Source organism: Neltuma alba, unplaced genomic scaffold (genome assembly GCF_004799145.2).
Source record: "Neltuma alba isolate B1F8T4 unplaced genomic scaffold, ASM479914v2 tig00004699_pilon, whole genome shotgun sequence".
Classification (NCBI taxonomy): domain Eukaryota; kingdom Viridiplantae; phylum Streptophyta; class Magnoliopsida; order Fabales; family Fabaceae; genus Neltuma; species Neltuma alba.
Genome location: NW_021633825.1, coordinates 46,890 through 69,102, shown reverse-complemented (window position 1 = coordinate 69,102; position 22,213 = coordinate 46,890). Strand labels below are relative to the sequence as shown.

At 35.0% G+C, this 22,213-nt stretch overlaps 2 protein-coding genes and 1 pseudogene across 3 annotated transcripts; 1 reads left to right on the top strand and 2 right to left on the bottom strand.

Annotated features, from left to right (window-relative positions):
* Positions 1-236: 236 nt before the first annotated feature.
* LOC114745509 (protein decapping 5-like) lies at positions 237-7,540 on the top strand. The gene is made up of 8 exons (XM_028933669.1): positions 237-481; positions 3,642-3,742; positions 4,481-4,552; positions 4,652-5,593; positions 5,996-6,070; positions 6,466-6,666; positions 6,776-6,889; positions 6,978-7,540. Exons 1-8 carry the CDS (start codon positions 334-336, stop codon positions 7,125-7,127), a joined length of 1,803 nt encoding a protein of 600 aa, XP_028789502.1. The 5' UTR covers positions 237-333; the 3' UTR covers positions 7,128-7,540.
* A 3,863-nt stretch (positions 7,541-11,403) lies between these two features.
* LOC114745511 (clavaminate synthase-like protein At3g21360) lies at positions 11,404-12,778 on the bottom strand (annotated as a pseudogene).
* Positions 12,779-14,197: 1,419 nt separating this feature from the next.
* Positions 14,198-17,595, bottom strand: LOC114745513 (uncharacterized protein At1g26090, chloroplastic-like). Of its 2 annotated transcripts, none has more exons than XM_028933671.1 (7): positions 17,237-17,595; positions 16,234-16,377; positions 16,062-16,136; positions 15,748-15,938; positions 15,480-15,651; positions 14,984-15,403; positions 14,198-14,471 (listed from the first exon to the last, which is right to left on the bottom strand). In XM_028933671.1, exons 1-7 carry the CDS (start codon positions 17,444-17,446, stop codon positions 14,340-14,342), a joined length of 1,344 nt encoding a protein of 447 aa, XP_028789504.1. In that variant the 5' UTR covers positions 17,447-17,595; the 3' UTR covers positions 14,198-14,339. The 2 variants fall into 2 exon arrangements, with proteins under 2 accessions (XP_028789504.1, XP_028789505.1); XM_028933672.1 differs by lacking the exon at positions 14,198-14,471 and adding an exon at positions 14,485-14,880.
* Positions 17,596-22,213: the final 4,618 nt, after the last annotated feature.

The window sequence follows — 22,213 nt, the reverse complement described above, 5'->3', positions numbered from 1 at the left end:
AAAGAACCAGAGGAGTATATGCGATATTCTCTTGAATTTGTTTTTTAGGAGAACGACATGACTGTTCCCGGTTGCTGAGATGGCCTCTCATGATTGGTTTCTTATTGTTTTTGTGGTAATTTTACTGGCCTCTTTTGTAGCAAAGTAAATTTTTTTTTTTTTTTTTGGGGTTCAGATAACATGGGGGTCCAAACGTCCGCGTCTATTAAACCTTCTTTATTACCTCAAAGGGGGATATCTCGGATTTGAGTAACCTGTTTGAACTCAAAACCTAAACCCTAAATGCTTGTGGGTTAGTCTGTCATTGCTGGTTTTTGATTGGCTTTGTAGATTATGGCTTCAGAAAGCGCTTCTCGATCGAGCTCAGCGGCCGATTCCTACATTGGCAGCTTGATTAGCTTGACCTCTAAGAGTGAAATCAGATATGAAGGGATTCTGTACAATATCAATACCGAGGAGTCCAGTATCGGCCTCAGGAATGGTACTGCTTTGTTTTCTGCGCAGTAATTTCATCGGGGTTTTATCTGTTTTTAGCCGAATTGGGGTTCATTTTATTTTAGATCTTTTAGCCCGGTCGTTGATTATGACTAAAATTTGTACATCACGACCACCACAAATACTTCGTCCTTTTTGAACTGTGGGTTATTTCAACGGGTTGTGAATTACAGTGTTATAGGAGGCTTTCTGAATTTCTTGTTGATTGTGTGTCTGCTGTGGAGAAAGGGCGAAGGCTGAAGGGTCTAGTAACAGTAAGTCTGGACGTAGTAGTGTGGGCATATGCACCATGAACGCGGTTTTGAAACTCTTAGCATTTGATTTTTGGCTGCACTTCTTATCAGTATTTTTTTAACTATTGGAAAGCTTTGTCATATGTATGTCAGGGTCAAAGGTTTTTGAATTGTGCTTTTTTTCAGCATGACATATGATTATCTCCCTGGTTATTAACGGCAAGTTTTCTTCAAGTTTATTTGTTCTCTCCATCGTTGGAATAGAAAGAATCGCAATTATTAAGAACTGTATAGTATGGAAAATAATTGTAATCAATTTCATTAATTTATCACTGAGAAAAAAAAATATAAATTTGCTTGTTAAAATCAGAGAACAGACAGAATGGGACAGTGAGGGAAAAAGCTTGTATAGAATTTGACTAATTTGACTATTTTTAATTGGTTCCCATTATTTTTATTGTGATTGAAGATGTCTTTCTGTCTTCTTCTCCTTCTCCTTCATCTTTTTTTTTTTTGGGAAGACTCGGGTGTTCTTATTTCATCAAAATATCAAATGATTTCGTAGCCCTCTTATTGTGTTTATTTTTGGAGGGAACTGGTTAAGAAATAAATGCTTCCTTGGCTTTGTTTCCTTATTTAAGTACAATGGATCAAAACGTGGGCTTAAATGATTCCTTCCATTATCAACCCATGCATAGTTGTTACCGACATATGTGGCCTGCATATGTGGAAGAATTGCTGAGTGTTGTGCCCGTAAAACTTGCAGTGTTGCTAATAATAATATTAAATGCGTCGGCATGGCACGTGGCGTGACGTGCTTTGCAACTCCCCATAAATTTATGACCTGCTTATCTTTTTCAAGTTTGTAATTTCTGATTTCTCTTTTTTCCTTCTATGATTTCAGTGCTTCAATACTTTGTATTGTTCATTTTCAAATTTTGTCTCTATTCCTTGACTTTGACTAGAGAGCCCTTCACTTTTTCTCCATTTCTAGCACAATCCATTTAGGTTAGCGAACATCAATTATGTTGAAATGAAACTTTTTGTCATTTTCCTGAACTTTTTACGTTGAGTTTGGCTTCTTCTTTTTTTTGACTCGAGCATTTGATATTGTATCTCACGCCTCTTTCAGTATTTGCATTATTTGTTATTTTGGAATATATTTTATCTGTGTTCATAAGAACAGTTCAATATGGCAATGTTCCATGCACTATATGCCATGACTTCAGGAGCCCCCATTGCAATATTGCCCAACATGCCATTGACTGCCATGTGCCATTTTATTCCCTTATGTTCCATCCTTGCAGATACGTAGTTAGTAGTAAATAAATTGCTGGTTTATGTTGTCAGATTATAATATCATTAGATGTCTTGTTTAGTAAAAGTTATGGGAACAAGCTGCGTTTCATCTGTGTGATTATAAGTTGAAAGCCAGCCAAATGGCTTTAAAAGGCACATACCAGAAAATAAGACGTGCATTTTTTTTCTTTTCCCAACACCTTCATGACTTGGGTTCCATTTCTGCTGGATTATTACCATTACCATTTTTTTTTTTTTGAGGGAGGGGGGAGATGGTGGTAGGCTCTGAAAACTTTTTTGTTGTGAAGTGGAGACAATCTTCACGGTACTGATAATGAAGTGACAGTTTCGATATTTCCCATTCTTAGTCCTTATACAGATGCCTTAGGGGAGGGTTTGAACAGCCACCAAGGGGGGGAGTTGAAGTCTTCTATAGTAAATATAAAGGTTTTAGAATTTATCATCATCATCATCCCAAAAAAGGTAGCACTATCTCTGGTCCTAAATATAGGAGTTAGTCTGTAGTACAATTTACACTACAAAGTAACTCTTATATTTAGGACTGGAGGTAGTGGTAATATTTTTTCTTCTTTTGTAGTTCGGTGTTGGTCTTGGGATGAGAATCTAGGCTAAATGAAAGAGTTGCCTGATTAATTAGCTAATCAAATCTGAAATAGTTTTCAGATTTAGTACTATTTAATACAAATCAAATCTTTCATTAAGCAGAAATTGTGGCACCAGTCATTCTCCTTAAGTATTAATCATTTTCTGCCCTTTTTGTCCTCTTGTAGCAATTTAGCTGTTATGTTAGGATTAAGCAGTTTTAATTTTCTTGTTTTCCTTCCATTTCTGGAGCGTGGCCTGTGAGTCAACTTCAGCTCCATCCATGGCTTTTTATTTTCGTCTTCCTCCCTTCGTATCAAGCGGATGTTTTACAAAATGATAAGAAGTCTTATCCCACACCAAGCAAGTATTTTGTGGTTGATAAAATTAATCCATGAGCATTTTCAAGTGGCGACATTCTTCTTTTTACTACAAATAGAATGACTGTTTCACTATATCTTATTTGCAAACCTCGTTTAGGGGCCCTAGGGAGGGTTTGGCCGGACATTTGGGCAGAAAATATAGCCTTTTTAAGTACTGGAAATGTTTTAGACTGTATTGTCATTCTTCCAAAAGAGGTAATAGTGAGAATCCGTTTGTGGTGTAGTGGGGAGAATCTTTACTGCATTTATCAGATGTCAGTTTTATATTTTCCATTCGCAATCCTTCTACAGATGCTATTGGGGGTTTGGTGATTGGACTGACACTAACGGAAGAAACCGTTAAGTCTTATGTAGTAAATATAAGTACCCCCCCCCCCCCACAGGAAAAAAAAATGCTTAAATTTTTCTTAAGCCTTTTATTTTGGTGGACTGGCAATGTTGGTATGTTTACCTTGCTATCTCTCAGATTTGCAATATGTGCATAATTCTCTTCTAACAAATCAGATAGTTGCTGCTTTGAATTCTAATGACTTGTCTTAATTATTTGCTGTCAGGGGCTCCTTAATATGTTTTTGTTTGATGCCACTAGCATGGTTGTTGTAGTGATGCTTTTATTTTTGTGGGGCAGTACGATCTTTTGGAACTGAAGGAAGAAAAAAGGATGGGCCACAAATTCCTCCTGTTGACAAGGTTTATGAGTACATACTGTTCCGTGGGAGTGACATCAAGGTATAATTTGTGGAATTGTCGATCATAGCCCAACACCTTTTTCCATAGCTGTGATTTTAAGCTCCCAATGACAATTAATTTCCTATGTTGTCCTGATTTTGTTGAATACTTAAATCTGCTTTGGGAAAATATGGTTTGTTTTCTTTGAATAACTTAGTCCCAGTTTTGCTCAAATCATAGACATACTGGGTCTTTCTGTTTGTAGTGTCCGATATTCATTATTGTTCTCACAGTCTTGTGTTGAAGGTTTAACTGATTAAGGTTCTAATTATTACAACAAAACATTCTGTATCATCATGTATTTTTTTAGCAGAGAAAGAAACATTGGAAGGCTGATCCATATTTCCTTTTGCCTTATAACTGTTACATGATGCAGACTTTTTAGATGTTACTGCATGCAGACTTTTAATACTACCTCCGGTCTTAAATATAAGAGCTAGTTGATTAATTTGAGTAACTTAAGAAAATAAGTTAAGTTAGTTATTTGTAATAAATAGATGTTATTCCTAAAATAACCTTGTTAATAAAGTTTATTGGCTAGAATTGCCATTATTAGAAGGATTATCTTGAGGAAAAAAATAAATAAATATGAGAGACAAAATAGATTGAAGTCTTATATTTAGGATTAAAATAAAAGTCAAACGAGATTTTATATTAAGGACTGGAGGTAGTATTTCATCAATGTGTATTTATGAATTAGATTAATTGAAATATGTGTTGTGCTTTCTTTTTTTGCAGGATTTACAGGTTAAATCCTCTCCACCTGTCCAGCCTACTCCCTCAATAAACAATGATCCGGCTATTATCCAGGTTGATTAGAGGTTTTGTATATTCATGATGTGGCAAAGTTATGTTGATTGCCTTCAATTAATTTTACGAACTTCTAAAGCGTATGGAATTGGTTTGCAGTCTCAATATCCCCGTCCTGCTACTACATCTACGAGCTTTCCTTCTGCTGCAAGTGGGCCTTTGACTGATCTTAGTTCCCATACCACACAGCTTGGGCTGCCTGGGTCAAATTTCCAAGGGCCCCTGCCTTTGTATCAACCTGATGGGAACATAGGGTCATGGGGGGCTCCGCCACCGGCCCCAAGTGCAAATGGTGGCGGGCTTGCTATGCCAATGTATTGGCAAGGATATTATGGCGCCCCAAATGGGCTCCCTCATATACACCAGCAATCTTTACTTAGACCACCACCTGGCTTATCATTGCCTTCATCTATGCAGCAGCCAATGCAGTATCCTAACTTTAATCCCTCCTTACCCTCTGGGACTTCAAATATGCCAGAACTCCAACCATCATTGCTACCTGCCAGTTCTATTTCTCCCAGTGTAACATCTATTTCCTTACCACCATTAAATCTTCCATCAACTTTGCCTCCTGCACCCTCTGTTTCATTAGCTTCTGAAACATTACCAGGATCAATACCAAGCAAAACACCAACTGTACTGCTTCCAGCGTCTGCATTAGCCTCTAACTTACCATCACTGGCTCCTGTGACCACATCTAGTCCAGATATAAATGCTGTAGTGCCACCAATCTCCAGCAAATCTAATGCAATTTCTTCTTCAAGTTTGCCATATCAAACTGCATCTCAATTTGCACCAGCAGTTGTTGGGTTATTAAATACCACACGTACAGAAACACCTGTCCCTTTGGTAACTCCAGGTCAATTGTTGCAGAATGGGCCAACATTAGTTTCTTCATCTCAACCTGCGCAAACATCCCATAAGGATGTTGAAGTGGTTCAGGTATCATCAACATCATCTCAAGAGCTGTCTTTGCCAGTTTCTTCTGAGACAAAACCCCCAATACTGCCACTGCCAACAACTTCACGGGCCAATCACAAGGTATTTTTCTCTTGCTTTCTGCATGGATATCACACGCACACAGATTAGTTTTGCATGTCCTTGTATGTTTGTATGTTATGATAGGCCTGTATTCTTGTAACTTGGATATACTTTCGTCCTATGTGGCTAAATTTGTCTAAGTTTTGCTCTGTATTTTCAAATGATTTAAAATCTAAAGTCTGTTTAGGCATGGTGGTTGGTGGTAGCATATGCACTGTATGCCCTACTTAATAATTGAGGGACCTCTGTTTTTGTTCTTACATGCTTGAAATGAACTTATCCCTACCTCATTCATGCATATATTAGAGATTCTCTTCTGAGATTTTTTTATGACATTCGTTTTTCTTTCTATCATATCATCAGTCTCTTTTCTAATATTCTTCGTATCTGGTTGCACTCTAGCCAAGTGGAGCTCCCATTCAGACACATCATAGTTATGGTTACAGAGGAGGACGTGGAAGAGGAAGAGCCATGGGGGTAATGCTCTGTTTCGTATTTCCTTTGAGATTAATTAGAGATTTCTGACATAATTATTTGTACCAAACCTGAAAATTAATTGGAAGATTTGGAATTTTTGAGCTTGCTGCCAAGGGGGAACTTAAAAATTCCCTCTTTGATTAATATTTATGACTGTTTCGCTTAAGAACATATAATCTATCAAAATTCTGGAAAATGTTGCTCTGACCTTGAAGTCTTTGCTGCTTTGAGGTTTAAGTGCATGTGATATACGATTTTTATGCTTGCTGATGCTGAACAGAACAGTTTAGGCAGGGCGGGAGGAATGTTTTGACAGGTCTCTAAATTTTAAAGATGATGTCTGACATGTAAATCTATGACAATCCTGTTAAAGCTAGAAGTTTGAATTTTTGCAGGGTTCACGCCCAGTCGCAGAGTTCACTGAAGATTTTGATTTCATGGCAATGAATGAGAAATTTAATAAGGATGAAGTATGGGGTCATCTTGGTAAAAGCAGCAAGTCTCACTCAAAAGAGAAAGATGCTGAGGAAAATGTCAGTGATGAAGATGGTATTCATGACGATGACTACGGTGAATTATCAAAATTTGAGATCAAGGTACGAATTTTACAGCTTGTGTGCAAATTTAAGTTTCTCAGGTATTCTTTATGCATAATTACATACTCGTCATTGCAAAGTTTGATCCTGTTATTTGTGTTTTCTGCAGCCTGTTTATCATAAGGATGATTTTTTTGACTCACTCTCAAGCAGTGCGCTTGATCACGATCCGCAAAATGGAAGGAGGCCAAGGTATCCTGAACAAATTAAGATTGACACTGAGGTAATTTCTGTTTTGGTTTTGCTATTCTATTTTTGAGGGATGAAAGGAGGGTTAATGTTCAAATGTGTATTACTGATCTGTGGTGCAGACATTTGGTGATTTTGTGAGGTATCGTGGTGGTCGAGGACGAGGTCCTTGGCGTGGAGGTGGTGGTGGTCGTTATCGAGGTGGTTATTATGGAAGGGGTTATGGCTATATGGGAAGGGGAAGAGGACGCGGCATGTCGAGTCGCCCTTAGTTGGCAGTGAAGATTCAAGTTTATATCATCATGAGCAATGAGAGCCAAGACCTGGCTAAAGTAGCATAATAGCATCTCAAGTCACTATTTGTATTCTCTGTTTAGCTTGTCTTCACTATAAAGGTGACACTTTCCCAATTCGTCATGATATCTTCTTTTGTTGCCCATAACCGAAAGCACCTGGTTTTTGGGGGAAGGATAATCTTTACCCCATCTTTATTTAGAAGGCGAGGTTTAGAGTCTAGAGCAGTTTGATTTGCCACCTTTAAGGAGTCTAGCAGTCTGTTTCAGATATGCTTATTTTCATACCGTATGCATTGTAAATGCGAGTGGCACTTGATTCTTAGTATCATTTGTAGATTGGGCATATTTTATGTGTAATTTTATGGAGGATTCGACGTTTTTAGATTTTAGTTTTTGAAGGTCACTTATTTTTTTCTACAGAGATAGAAGGCTTGTTTTTGTTTTTTTTTTTTTGACAAATTAATGATATAATGTTTTAAAATTCACATTTTATTTTATAGTAAATTGTATTTTGGGGATCGTAGTTTTAAACATTCTAATACTAAGCATAAGCATTAAATAGTATTATCTTCATGTTATCAAACATTCCATAATTTAAAGGATAATCAAACTTAATTAAACCTTGTATGCAATACAATAGTCTTCGAAAATACCATCAATGATCTGTTGCGCGCAGGAACCAAGATTCTTAACGGGAGCAGGGAAATTCTCTTCGGGTGGGTTTTAAACTTCAATCCATCAATTGTTAAAATGTGGTATTGCCCATCCATCATATTTTCATTCGGTAAAGGTGCCCTTATTTTCCTAGTTTATCAAACACTGATGTTATTTTTTAGCTATACCTATCACTATAAAAATTAGGATGTTGAATGTATTAAAAATAATAGAAAGAATTTCAGTTAAGGATCACTGTAGCAAAAAAATTCCATTTGCTCCCAAAAGATTTTGAATCTTTACTGTCTTCTAGAGGTTTAGTGAAATTAATTTCTGCAGGAAAAAGACAAAAATAACCCTAGAGGAAGAAAGAAAAAATAGACTACGGATAAGTGAATAAGCAAATGAGAGCCAAATAGATACACTCCCCATGAATACTGCCATGTCTCCATCTCCATGAATTGGTAATCAATACAATGACTGATGATTAGTCTGAAATCAAGTCACTCTGCTATCTCTCTATCTGAATTTGAGTTTTGCGGATTGTCCGTAATCGTGTCGCTCTGCCATTGGGAGTCCCGTTGTCATTGAACTTTGCAATTAGTCAAAACCACATCGTTGTTGAGACAAAGTCTACTCTTACTTCCTAGATAGTCTCATCTTCTTGATCTAAATTGTTAAATGCTTGTAGTTTGCAATAGGTACATAGTATGTGGAAATGGGTATGAAAAGAATGAGTTATTTCACAGGTTGTATAGTATGGAATACATCTGGTTTGAAGTCTGAATGCATGGGTGGATGTGTTGGTTTGAAGTCTAAATGAATGCGTGAATGTGTTGGACATGGGTAATATTAAACTACATCTAGTTTGAGGTCTGAATGAATGAGCGAATGTTTTGGATATGGGTGATATTAAACCACATGTGGTTTGAGGTCTGAATGAATGGGTGAATGTGCTGACATAGGTGACATTAGTGCATTGAAAAAAGGGAGAAGAACTTGATGCTTTGAAAATCTATATTTGATGTTGTGAAAATCTATATTTGCATTGTAATTTGCAAATGCGAGTTGTCTAGGAAAATTACAATTTTTTGTGAAAACTAGTATTTTGTTGTAAATTCGCAAATTGTAGTTATAAATTCATAAGGTGTTTAACTTTTAAAAATGGATTGAAATTGATACGTGAATAATGTGTAGCAACATATTATATAGAGCTAGTACTAGTCAAAAATAATTATTTTGGATCTTCAATTTTACCCCACCAAGTGTAATTTTCTATTATGAGTTTATAACAAATAGAATATGCTAATTTGCAATAAGAATGCATAGATTAACAAAAAGAACATGTCAATTTGCAAGTGAACTAATTTAATCCATAAGTTGAATATGATAATTTATAAGTTTTGGAGATGCCATTCATAAGTGGGATATACCAATTTGCAACAAGAATATGTCGATTAACAAGAGAAATACATCCATTTACAAGTGGACTAATTCAATTCACAGGTTGAATATGATGATTTATAAATTTGGGAGATATCATTTATAAGCGGAATACGCCAACTTGCAATAATGATACGTAAATTAACAAAAGAAATATATTCATTTACAAGTAAATTAATTTAATTCACGAGTTGAACACGATGATTTATAAATATAGGAGATATTATTCATAAGTGAAATACTCCAATTTGCAACTAAGATATGTAGATTAACAAGAAAAATACGTCTATTTCATATTGCAATTGTTAATTGTTAAATCTTATCACAATTAGGAATAAACTCTTCTTATCAGCAAACTCACATTAAAATTCCCTCAAGCAAACGCACATGTTAGTTACCTGTACATTTTCATAATTTAAGTAATAAAAGAAAGTAATTTTCAGATATATATACACATATCAGCAAACTCACATAAAAATTTCCTTAGTGATTGTCTTTTATACGCATCAATTTCAATTTAAATATATGAAATAAGATTGGAGGGTTGGAATACAAATTTATACACATTATATTTTCAATACAAATATATAACATGAGACGTTATCGCTTTATTTTCCTATCTATCTTGATCCATTCATGTAGTTTTGATGTAGCATTTCTTTTCGAATTTCTTCCTCTTTCGCTCTTCCTCCCCATATTTGAAAAATCAAAACCTGTAACAATTGCAAGCATTTAGAGGATTAACAAGACAAATAAACTCATGAACAATTAAAATAAGTCAGTTAAAGCAACACCTTTTATCCATGTTTTTATAAGAATTAGCAATTAAAATTGGACAATTAACAAGAAGAGTAATATCAATATATGAAAAAGGTCCAAGTCTCGGTATTTAGAATCACTACTCGAGTATGCATGTTAACAACAACAGTACAACTATTAACAACAAAAATACGACAATTAACAACACAAATTTCCCAAATTGCTGACTATATATGTACTTCATGTTAAACCTATTACGAGTCCGATAAGCATATTTACAACATAACAATGTATTTTAGCAACAAAAAATTACACTTTTTCTAGACAAGTTAGTCTAATATCACCCATGTCTAGCACATTCGCTTACAACTTATATGTACTTCATGTATGAATTCACGACTACAATTTGTAAATTTACAACAAAAATACAAGCTTTCACAACATAAAATTCTAGTTTCCTAGACAATTGAATTTGCAAATTTACAATACAAATATGGATTTTCACAGCATCAAGTTCTTCTCCCTTTCTTTGGTGTACTAATGTCACTCATGTCAGCACATTCACACATTCATTCAGACCTCAAACTAGATGTAGTTTAATATCATCCATGTCCAACACATTTATCCATTCATTTAGACTTCAAATCAGCACATTTACCCATTAATTCAGACTTCAAACCAGATGCGTTCCATACTATACAACCTGTGAAATAACTCATTCCTTTCATATCCATTTCCACATACTATGTACCCATTGCAAACTACAAGCATTTAACAGTCTAGATCAAGAAGATGAGACTATCTAAAAGGGAAGAGTACTAATTGCAGAGCTTAATGACAATGAGACTCCCAATGGCAGAGCAACGTGATTACGGACTATTCGTAAAACTCATATTCAAATGAAGATATGGCAGAGTGACTTGATTTCAGACTAATCATCAGTCATTGCATTGATTACCAACTCATGGAGATGGAGACTATGGCAGAGTTCATGGGAAGTGTATCTATTTGTCTCTCATTTGCTTATTCACTCATCTGTAGTCTATTTTTACTTCCTTCCTCCAGGGTTATTTTTATCTTTTGGCTGCAGAAATTAGTTCAGAAATTAGTTTCACTTAGCCTCTAGAAAACTGCAATGGAGATTCAGAATTTTTTTCGGGGGGGGGGGGATGGAAATTTTTTTTTCCTTATAACGGTTCGTAATTGAAATTCTCCCAAAATAATATTACGGTGTTGAACGCGTCGCTGGATGTACTTTCACTTTATTTTAATTCACACCCAATTTTAATACACTATCAAGTATCAAACATCTGTTTTGCAGGCCAGAATTGCAATTTTTGGCTGAAAAATCGCAGACGTTTTAATATTTGATAAACCAAATGCATGAGAGAGATTTCTACTTGCATATGGCGACTAGGACTCTTCTGGGAGGAACGGGAGGTCTTCTTCCATGGAGTATGGCTAAGTTATCGAAGAAGAGAACGTCTCCTTTTTGCCACTTAAACTGTATGCTTTCTTCTTCAATGATCTCTTCACATCTCTTCACCACTTTCTCTGCAATCTCGCTCCCATCTTCCATGGCCGCCGAGCTGTGCTCCTTGCCGTGCATCCCCACCACTGTGTTGAACCACATCCTCCTTCCTTTCCTGCCTTCGAACACCTTCGTTAATGGCCTTGGCCCTATTCTCGTCTTCACTGCTCCATTTGACTGCCACTCTAAGTGCTCTCGCTCCGCACCAAGTGCACAAAAATGCATGCTCAAAGTTCCTTATTTCATTATATATCTACTACTTCTGGTCCTATTATAACTACTTTGAGCAGATTAAGTTTACATTTATCATTTTTTCAAATTAATTTGTCTTATTTATAAACTAATATATAGTCTAATGACACGTGTAAATATTTTAGAGAGATGACGTAACATATGTGATAATCAAGTAATTTAGTAACTTCATTAATTTTTTCAAATTATTTAACTAGCTACATGAGAAAACATGTTGGATTTGCTAGTAATTAGGACGGAAGTAGTAATAAGTATTTTGTTAGGTTGTAAAGGAGGCTACCTGATCTCAGCCAGCTTGGGATCAGAAGTTGCGAAAGCATCGTGCCAGCCGCGTCCTCTCATGGAGGAAGTGTCATTCTTACTGAGAGCAGTGAAAGAGTAAGCGAGACCCTTCTTCTCCATCTCTTCCACTGCTTCTGGAAACTCCTCCACCATCCTCTCTGTAACTTTGAAGCTCGGAACAAATGGCGTCTCTCCTCCTTCTGGTGGCGCCACCTCACAGAACAGTATCACTTTCTTCGGATATTCCTTCATCTCATTAATGTACAAACTGAAATCTAAATTAACCAGAAACAAAGAAGGAGACAGAGACGTGTGTGTGTGTGTGTGTTGATGTACCAGAACCACCTCATGGTGGAAGTAGATGAACTGAGAGAGGGGACCTTCATTGGCAGTCCAGACTCTTGTAAACGTGGGTACGAGGTGCGGGTCCCACGTAGCGAATGTCTTCCCAGCCAAAGGTTTCGATGATTTGGTTGAAGTGCTCAGCGTTCTTCACTCGGAACCCTCAAACCAGAACCGCACTCTTCTTCTCTATCATCTCCTCCAACCATTGCTTGTTCTTCTTCACCGCCGACACCAACGTCTTCAGGTCGTTCTTATTCTCCTCATCCGCAGGTTGTAACACCAGAGGCATGATTTCTCCATCCACCACCTCCTCTCCTTCGCATTTCCCCATCTTGAAATATTCTCCCCAACAACTCTCCATTTCTCTATTATTTTCAGGTGAGTTTAGCTTCTAGAAGCTCAGATATATACACACACCACCTCTGGTGTTTAATACAAGAGCAAGTTGACTAATTTAAATAGATTATGAAAGCTAGTTAAGTTAGTTATTTGTAATAAATAAGTATTGTTTTTTCTGAAAATATCCTTGTTAATAAAGTGTATTGGCTAGAATTATCATTTTTACAAAAATTACCTTAGGAAAAATATGAATAAATATGAAAGACAAATTAGATTGGAGTCTTATATTTAAAATCAAAATAAAAATCAAACAAGATTTTATATTAAGCACCGGAGATAGTATATATATAAAAGGATCATTCTTGTTCATTTGTGTGTGCACGATCTTTTAATTAATTTCTTTGTTGTGGCGGGTTATGAAAGTATCTCTAGTTGAAGACCTGAAGTGGAACTTTGGATGCCTCATGAAGTATGAACTGCTAAATGTCTCAGGCAAAAAAGAAAAAATGAACTGCTAAATGTCACAAAATCTATAACCCATTATGTATTGACAAAAAGTGAGGGACAAACCCCCCAAAAAAAATGGCATATATAATCATTAATTATCTTCCCAATTTTCATTCAAAATTAACTAACCTCCCCATCATCCTTGTAAATCCCATCCTATAAATAACTTACATAATTATTTAGGTGCATTTCATTGTATTTTTTCTGTTTTTTTTTTTAAAACCCAGGATTGTATTTTTTTTTCTGCTTAGTTCATTAATGGAAGTGTATGATATATATACGCACACCTAGTCAAATGTTGAGTTGTAAAAGATGTATATTTGCTTTCAGAATAAATATATAAATCTTTGCCTATAAATGCATTTAGCCGGAATTTTGATTTTTGTTGCAGCTTCCCGTTTGTTTAAAGGGAAGATCGGAATAAATTACCCAGATTATTTTTAATTGTATTTTTTAAAAAATTCAATACAAAACGACCCTTTGCTTATAAAATACTCTCATTACATTACAATATTCAAAATAGACGATATCAAATGTCTCAACAAATTAAAATAACATGATGAAAATAAATATATCTGTATATAATATATTTATGTTGCCTGGGACCATTGAAAAATATGCAATATGACAAAGCCTCGTTTTTTTTTTTGGGACCAAACAAAGCCTTATTTTTTCAATTTTGTTTTATTAGTCATTGTCACCACCTTTATGTCTTATTTAGTTACATTAATAAATGACACTTGTCATGTTAAGGGACTGATCATCTATATATATGTTATTTGCTTGGACACTAATAATCTCAACGCTGCTCAAAAGACATAGGCACGAGACAGCTGCAGTAATTAATTAAGCTAAGACTATCAATTTATTTTATTTTTGAATAATTAACAAGACAGAAGTTTGAATTTGACGACCATTAAAAAAAAAAAAAATCTGGCTGAACTCATTCAATCAGATAAAATATCAGCGGGCTCTTATTCCTTGGCATGATCACTTAATCATCACCAAACATAAAGCATTTTCTCGGGATTATGGGTGAGAGAGGGAAAAAAGAAAAGGAAAGATCACTTGAGAAGTCAGAGCAATGTAACTACAAGATTTCTGTCCATGAATTTTGCTCCACCAACCTTTCCTTGAATTTCTGGTGGCAGAGCAATGGCGCGTCTTTGGTCCCCTGCCTCTACCAATAGTTCAGACCCTCCTCTATACTGCATACATAAAACAAACCTATGCAATTAGCAATTCAGCAGCATGACTATCTGCACACTTCAACTATGTAGTGAAGAGATTTATATCAGGATGAGAGTCACAACATAACTACATATTGTTATCATTTGAACTCAAGGCATTTATTCTTCTGAAGAGATGTCCATGGTTCAGAAAGCATTCCTCATTAACCACGGAGACAGAAAAGCTCGTGGATGGATGTCTTTACTCTCCTATCATTTTTTTTATCATCCTCTGATACACGGGAATTAAGGGTAATTTGGGAATTAGCCATAGGAGTAATAGGAAAAATAGTTTGGCCACTGGTTTTGATGCTTCTGCCACGTATCAACTGGGATAAGTAAAAACTGATCTTGAGGTTTTACTTTCTTATCATTCTTTATCATCGTCCTTTCCCATGCAATTACCAAAAAAAACCAAAAAAATGTTTTGAAACCTGGCATGAAGAAAGTGGAAATTGTGATCACGATAGGATTTTAAAAATATCACATACTTGGTATAGCTTGATCTCTGACTTGTCAAAACCTGGCATGAAGAGAGTTACTACTTTTCTCTTTGAATCAAATTTAACTGATGACGTAATAGTGCTGCATTGGCTTGCAAATGATGTAAGAATATGCCTGGCCTCTTCATTGGCCGGGTCCATCAGAATTCTGTTCCACGCTATGGGGCTATTCATCAACGTGCTTGAAATGAAAGCAGAAGGCAAGGGCGAAAAATTTTTCTTTACTCTATCCATTGAATCTACATTCAGCTGCTGAGAGGTGACACCAAAAGCACCAGAAACCTGTCCACCAGCTTGGATCGTACAACCCCAATATCGTAATGCAGAACTATCAGAGGTTGGATTGTTTGGATCCATCGCAAGGAAGCAACCAAATCTCTGTGGGTTTAGGAAGGCAAAGGATCCTCTCTGGACATGGCATAATCAATACTGGTGTTGCATCAAGGTGAAAGTGAATTAGATAACGTTCACTCTTATAACTTACCGCCAGCAGCTCATCCAGTGAGTCCCATATTTCAGCACTCATTTTCCCATCAAAATATGGTCTGTTGCCACTAATGCTCATGGCCTCATCCACAAGTCCCAGAAGTGAAGGAGCAGCCAATCTCCCAAGGTCAGTTTTCTCAGCCAAGTTGCGCAAGTATTTCAAGTACAACCTGCGACCTCAAAATATCAAACCGAAGGTAATGAACAGAGGCAGAGTGTTGTGTGTGCACACCCCTGCCCGAAGAAGGGGGGGTGGGATTCCAAACCTTGCTTTGCTGGTTGCACCCATCATACGCAGGGTTTCATCGCTGCTGCTACCATCATATATTACGATATCAAATTTTTTGGGTTGGTTCTTTGGTGCAGTAGTCCCCAAGAATCCAACAAGCCTCTCAAGTGAAAGTGCCAAAAATATTGAGTCCATCCCAGGCAGGACACCAAGCTCTTCTCCAACGATCTAGTATAATAGAAACAAAGGAGCAGAAGATTGTTCCACCAAAAAAGTAATTAATAAATGAAAATCACGTTCATCAAATATAAAGACATAATTTTAGTTTAAAAAAAAATATTACATACCCACCCCTCCGAGAGAGCCTTGTGTCAAATTAAGCTTGGCATCAGCTTGCTTCAAACGATTTAGAGGTTCAAGAAGCATCTGCGCTAATAAACCAAGACCAGAGTCCAAAGTCATCAAAACAAATAAATTAACGAGATGACATATGTAAAGGAAGGAAGAGGAGCAAAAGACACACTTTAGTTGTCTCCAATCTAACAGCTGAAAGGTTCGTGTCGCATTCAACTTGGGAATTTCCAATCTTACAGTTGAGGAGATAATCAGCGGTGGTGTCTTGGCTATGTACAACTAAGCATGTATTTAGTCCCGCCATTGCATAATGCTGAAAACACATGAAGACATGAAGAGAGAGATTAGCTACATTTCCTTTGCCAACACGGAAGAGTTTGAATTTCATTAAAACAGCACACTTATAGCAAAAGACCGAATTTTTAGTTCTGAGGCCCCCAATAGATACAGAAAGAGATGAGTAAAATGAAGATAATCATGGAGAACTATCTTAGACATTGTGTTCTTTCATATTTTGGATCCACTGAAAAATATCTCCATTCACGGTTCCAAATATAGTATAGAAAGGTTTTTTGGCGATGGACAGGCAGTGGGGCAATTTATAGATAACAAATAGTGGATTGTCACAGCAGTGTGAAGTCCTTGTTTGAACAAGCTTCAAATCCACACTCAAAAAGCAAAATTCCAGCTACATCGAAAATCATAAATGGTTTCAAAAGGGCTCCTCCCTTTATCAAAGAAATCAAAAAAGCATCAACGTTAAAGAATTGCAAAGATCCCAACTTGATACTTTTCCTCACAACGTCGCTAACAGCTGGCATTTTTCTATGACTGCCTTTAAACCCCCGATATCAATTCGCCCATTCTCAGCATTCTCAATAGGGCCACCGTGTCCGAATTTTGTGTCGAACAGTGCATGGCATGGGCAACAAGTACTAACAATAGTTTAGAAATTTCCAACAGCAGCCCGCCCAAAATTCACACTAGAATCTGACTAAGGGACGACCTCTGCATTCTGGGTTCATAAACCCTCCTAAACTTAACTACATTCTCTAGGAATGCCAAGGTTCCTGATAAACTAATTGCCGCAGTAAAAGTCAATCTGAAATCGCAATAGTGTTAATTACAACTCAGAATCATTCTCAAAATGCAGCTCACAACATAAATCGAACCTGAGCGGCAAAAATGGCAGAGGTGGTCTTGCCAGAGCCACCTTTTCCGAGAAACGTGATCAATTTTGTTGATTCTCCAGATGAACTGGAAGTGACAATAGGGTCCGAAGAAGCGGCCACAGCCAGAGATGGAACTGGTAGCCTCGATGGAGGCTTGTAATGTGCAAGGGGGATTCCAAGTGGCAGCGGACAACAGAGTGAAGAAGCCATGAATTGTGCTGCAAATTCTACAAGTTTCCGCAATGGAAGGACGAACAAAGACGCCGTACTACTATCGGCGGTTTTAAATTCTCAGTTTCTTACAGCGAGTTGTGGAATCTCGGAGATGCAATTACTGATTTACGACGGAGTAGAGGGGAATGCGCACCGGCTTTTGGCTCAGAGATAAGGGAAAATTGCAACAAAGTGCTGTCAAAAGAATTAAATATAAAAAAGTTTTTTAAAATCAATTAATATGAATTTTTTTTTTGGCATGAATTAATATGAAGTTCTAAGTGACCTTATTACAAAAGATTACACTTGTTTAATTACTAAATTATCTTTATCTTTTTTTAATATGCATTGATAATTGAAAAAGTAGTTATTAACAATTTAAGGTGTAATGATTAACAACTATCACAATAGGTATTGATAACTTATTTTCTCGACACATCACAAAAATGTAATACATGAATTGTAGATATTTGTTACACTTTAAGTTGTTCACAACTGTTCTTTTGGTTGTTAAAAAAAATAAGAGCAATGTAATAATTAAACAAATGAAATATCTTGTAATGAAATCCCCTAACACTATTTTGGTACGGGGTTTTCAGAAGAGAGGGAAAGGAAGTTGCTCCCTTCCTTTTGTTTGGCTAAGGCAATTTTTTAGGAGGGGAGAGGAGCCCTCATTTGGTTAATATATTTTTTATAGAGGAAAGGGCTCTTCTCCGCTCCTCTCCCTCTCTTGCCTCCCCTCTAAAAGTGAGGTTTTTTGGAAGAGAGATGAGAAATAATATTTTAATTTCTTATATACCCTTTCGATTTGTTAACCCCTAATCAGTCGTAAACATTTCTACACAAAAGATTTCTGTTGAGATAATTGTCTCCAAAATTAGGGGGTATTTGTAAACCTTTTTTTCTTCCCTCTTCTTCTAATTCCAAAAGGCCGTTGGTATTTTCTTTCACCTTCAAGGTCTTTTCTCTAATTGAAATCTATCACTCAACTTTTTATATGGATATCTTATAAGTGTGTAACTTTGTCTTGTAAATCAAAATTAGTGAATTGCATTATATATATAGTTATATCTTAACAAAATAAAAAAGTGAGAAAATTCATTTAAATTTTATGATATTAAAATAGTCAATTTTTTATTAGAACAAAATAAAGTATTATTAAAATTGCTCCCTCCTCTCCCCTCCAATCAATTCAAATAAGAGATCATTAAAATCCCTCCTCTCCCTTCCCCCTCCCTCCCCTCCCTTTTGTAGCTACCCCGCCCCGCCTCTTCCCTTGATTAAAATCCCTCCCCTCCCCTTCCCACCGTCGAACCAAACACAGCATAAGGGTGCGTTTGGTATAAGAGATTTGGAGGGAAGGGGAGGGGAGGGAGAGGGAAGGATTTTAATAATTTCTCCTTATTTGGCAACACATAAATTTTAGGTTAAAATTTTCCCTCTCCTCCCCTCCTCAACCTTCTCTCCAAAATTGGAAGGATTTAGAGGGAAAGGGTAATATTTTGTCATATTATAACCATTATGCCTATATTTATTTTTAATATCACTATACGATCCTAAATCTTAAATTTGAAAAAATAATCTTAAATAAAATAAGGACAAAATTGTCCATTTTGAAATATTTTTTCCTCCTCTCTCCTCATGAATCAAACAAGATAATATTAAAACATCTCCCTCCTTTTTTATAAATCCAAATAAGGTAATATTAAAATCCTTCCACTCTCCTCCCCTCCTATTCCTTCTATTAAAACCCCTCCCCTCCCCTTCCTCTCATTAACCAAACAAAACTTAAGACTTCAGATTAATTTGATGATTTAAAAAGATTTTTTTGTATTTAATTCTCTTACACGAAACCTTATGGCAATTTTCTCTCCACGTAATCAACTCCCAGGACAAAAAAAAGCCTGTTGAATTTCAATTTGTATTTACTTTTCAAATAACTGTTATTATTATTAGAGTGTAATAAATAAAACTAGTTTATAATTTTAAAATTTAATAGATATTATTTTGGAAAATTTTCCTATTTAATACTCCTTCCTTGTTATAACTGTGTGTGATAGAGAGAAAAGAAGACGATGGGTTACCCTATCAGTTTAATTGGGCAGCCTAATCCAAAAATTCCAACAACCAAAAAACTCGTTGACAATATACTACCTCAGCCAATAGTGGCTTTGAAGTCGCCCTTTTACGGTTTTGATCCTGCCCCAAGTATTTCCTTGTATTCAACCAAAAAAAAAAAAAAACTGCTCCACTAATCCTAAATATAAGACTCTTATACTGTCTTAGTATAAAACAGTATAAGAGTCTTATATTTAGGCCCAGAAGAGTATTTTATATTCATAATATAAGATATGATAAACTAATCTTTATAACTATATTTTTAAAGTGAATTGAAGTATGATCTTACGTTTAGTATCAAAACAAATACATATACTAGTTTTTATATTTAAAGCTAACGGATGTATTAGTTTTTGTGGTTTGATTTCAACTACAAACTAAATTTTATATTAAAAATCAAAAGTAATGTTTAATTATATATTACTTCTGGTTTTTAATATAAGAACTTGTTTGACTTTTATTTTGGTCCTAAATATAAGACTCTAATCCACTTTGTCTTTCATATTTATACTTTTTTTTCCAAAGTAATCCTCCGAGCAATAATAGTTTTAGCTAATACATTTGATTAGTAAGGATATTTTAGGAAAGACAACATATATTTATTACAAATAACTAACTTAACTTCTTTCTTTAATCTCTTTAAATTAGTCAACTAGATCTTATAATTAAGACTGGAGGTAGTATTTCCTACCACCCATAATATAAGAGGTTTGTTAAGTTTTCTTGCAAACTTATTAAAGAATGTGAGTAAAATCTTTTTTTCATTTTTCTTGCGTTTAAAATTCTCTCCCCCTTGTAACAAGTGATAAAAGTGAAAACTATCATTAATTGATATGTCAACCTCTTATATTTTGTATGAAAACTTTTTTTTAGAAGACCTCTTGTATTTTAGACAAGAGAGTGTATATTGATTTTGATTATTTGAGTTAGAAGGAAGAGATGGCATATGTATAATACCACCTTCTATTTTTAATATAAGAGCTAATATGGGATTTGAATTTGATCCTAAATATAACATTTAAATCCATTTTGTCCCTCTTATTTATTCAAACTAATCTTATTGATTGTATATCTTAAAAGAATTTGTATCAAAAGGTAGTTTCAATCCAAATTATTTAAGAGGATATTTAAAAAAAAATTAGCACATATTTTTTTACAAATAACTAACTTAAATATTTTTCTTAATTTATCCAAATTAATTAAATATATTTTATATTAAGGGGAGGAGGTAGTATCTGTATAAAAACATCATAAAGCACCACTAAAATGAAGCGAACACTGGGGAAATCTTCTGTTGCATGCTCAATCCAATTCCAATTATTCCATCCACAAGTGTAATTGTATATTAATCACTCAACCATTAAAATCCATTCTCAAAATTTCCATAGTGATGTATAATCATGGTTTCTTTGATCACTCACACCATACGCTGCAACTTGTTTCCTTTACATACGTTATTATCACTAGTATTTTTATTTCTGAATTAAAAGATTAGATACTAACAGTTTAAAATTATAGATAGGATTGAGCTCGCAACATCCCACTAATAAAAGGATTATGTTCTATTGGGATGCAAAACTATTGGCACGCACGCATTACTAAATGTTGATGTCCTCAATTATTGATAAATTTGAAAATTTTTGGCCTCATATTGTCATATTCAAATTGCTATTCATTGGACTTCTCCGATACTTATATAAGACATATTTAACTAATTTGATTAAATTAAAAAAGTTAGGTAAGTTAATTAATTACAAAAAATATGACATATTTTTTTCTAAATACCGTAATCGTCTTCCTTAATATCCTCTATCTCTCTTCTATTTGATTATGGTTGAGGAAGTATCAATGGGGGTAATTTAGAAAAAATTAATAAATATAAAAAATAAGCCTTATATTTAGGATTAAAATTAAATTAATAATAAAGTCTTATATTAAAGACAGAACAAATATTATTTTATTATTGTTATTGTTGTTATATGTGTGGTGATGCCTTCCTTATTATGTTTATAAACAATACTACCTTCCGTCTTTAATATAAGATTTCGTTTGAATTTTATTTTGATTCAAAATATAAGACCCAAATTCACTTTGTCTTTCAAATTTATTCATTTTTTTTTCAAGATACTCCTTCTAATAATAATAATTCTAGCCAATAAACTTGATTAACAAGGATATCTTAGGAAAAACAATACTTATTTATTACAAATAACTAATTTAATTTATTTTTTTAATTTATTTAAATTAGTTAATTAAGTCTTATATTTAAGATAGGAGGTAATACATAGACAGAGGGGTGCAGGCATTCACAGAAATGATTCCTTGACTGATGGAAAAGCCTATATTTTATTAATGGTTTACCGACGATGCACTACTTAAGCCAGCCACAATTTTTTCTCCATAGCCTTCATGACATTGTTGAACTTTTAACTTCTGTCTTCAGCTACTCTTCAAACACACACAACACACACTCGTTTTTTTTTTTTTTTCCGGGCATAATTAATCCTTTCATTTGCTTTTCATTTATCGTTTAAGATTTTCTATCTCTATACCTTCCTCTCTGATTTACGCTTTTTTTTTCATTCTTATTTTATAACAAAGAGGTCCTTAGAACAAGTTTAAGATACAAACAAGAAATTAATAAAT

Coding starts and splice junctions, on each gene's coding strand:
- LOC114745509 (XM_028933669.1), top strand. CDS start 334: ATGGCTTCAGAAAGCGCTTCTCGATCGAGCTCAGCGGCCGATTCCTAC. Junction 3,743..4,480: donor TCCGTGGGAGTGACATCAAG/GTATAATTTGTG, acceptor CTTTTTTTGCAG/GATTTACAGGTTAAATCCTC. Junction 6,071..6,465: donor GAAGAGGAAGAGCCATGGGG/GTAATGCTCTGT, acceptor GAATTTTTGCAG/GGTTCACGCCCAGTCGCAGA.
- LOC114745513 (XM_028933671.1), bottom strand. CDS start 17,446: ATGGCTTCTTCACTCTGTTGTCCGCTGCCACTTGGAATCCCCCTTGCA. Junction 15,652..15,747: donor GGTGCAACCAGCAAAGCAAG/GTTTGGAATCCC, acceptor TTGAGGTCGCAG/GTTGTACTTGAAATACTTGC. Junction 15,404..15,479: donor CACTGGATGAGCTGCTGGCG/GTAAGTTATAAG, acceptor TGCCATGTCCAG/AGAGGATCCTTTGCCTTCCT.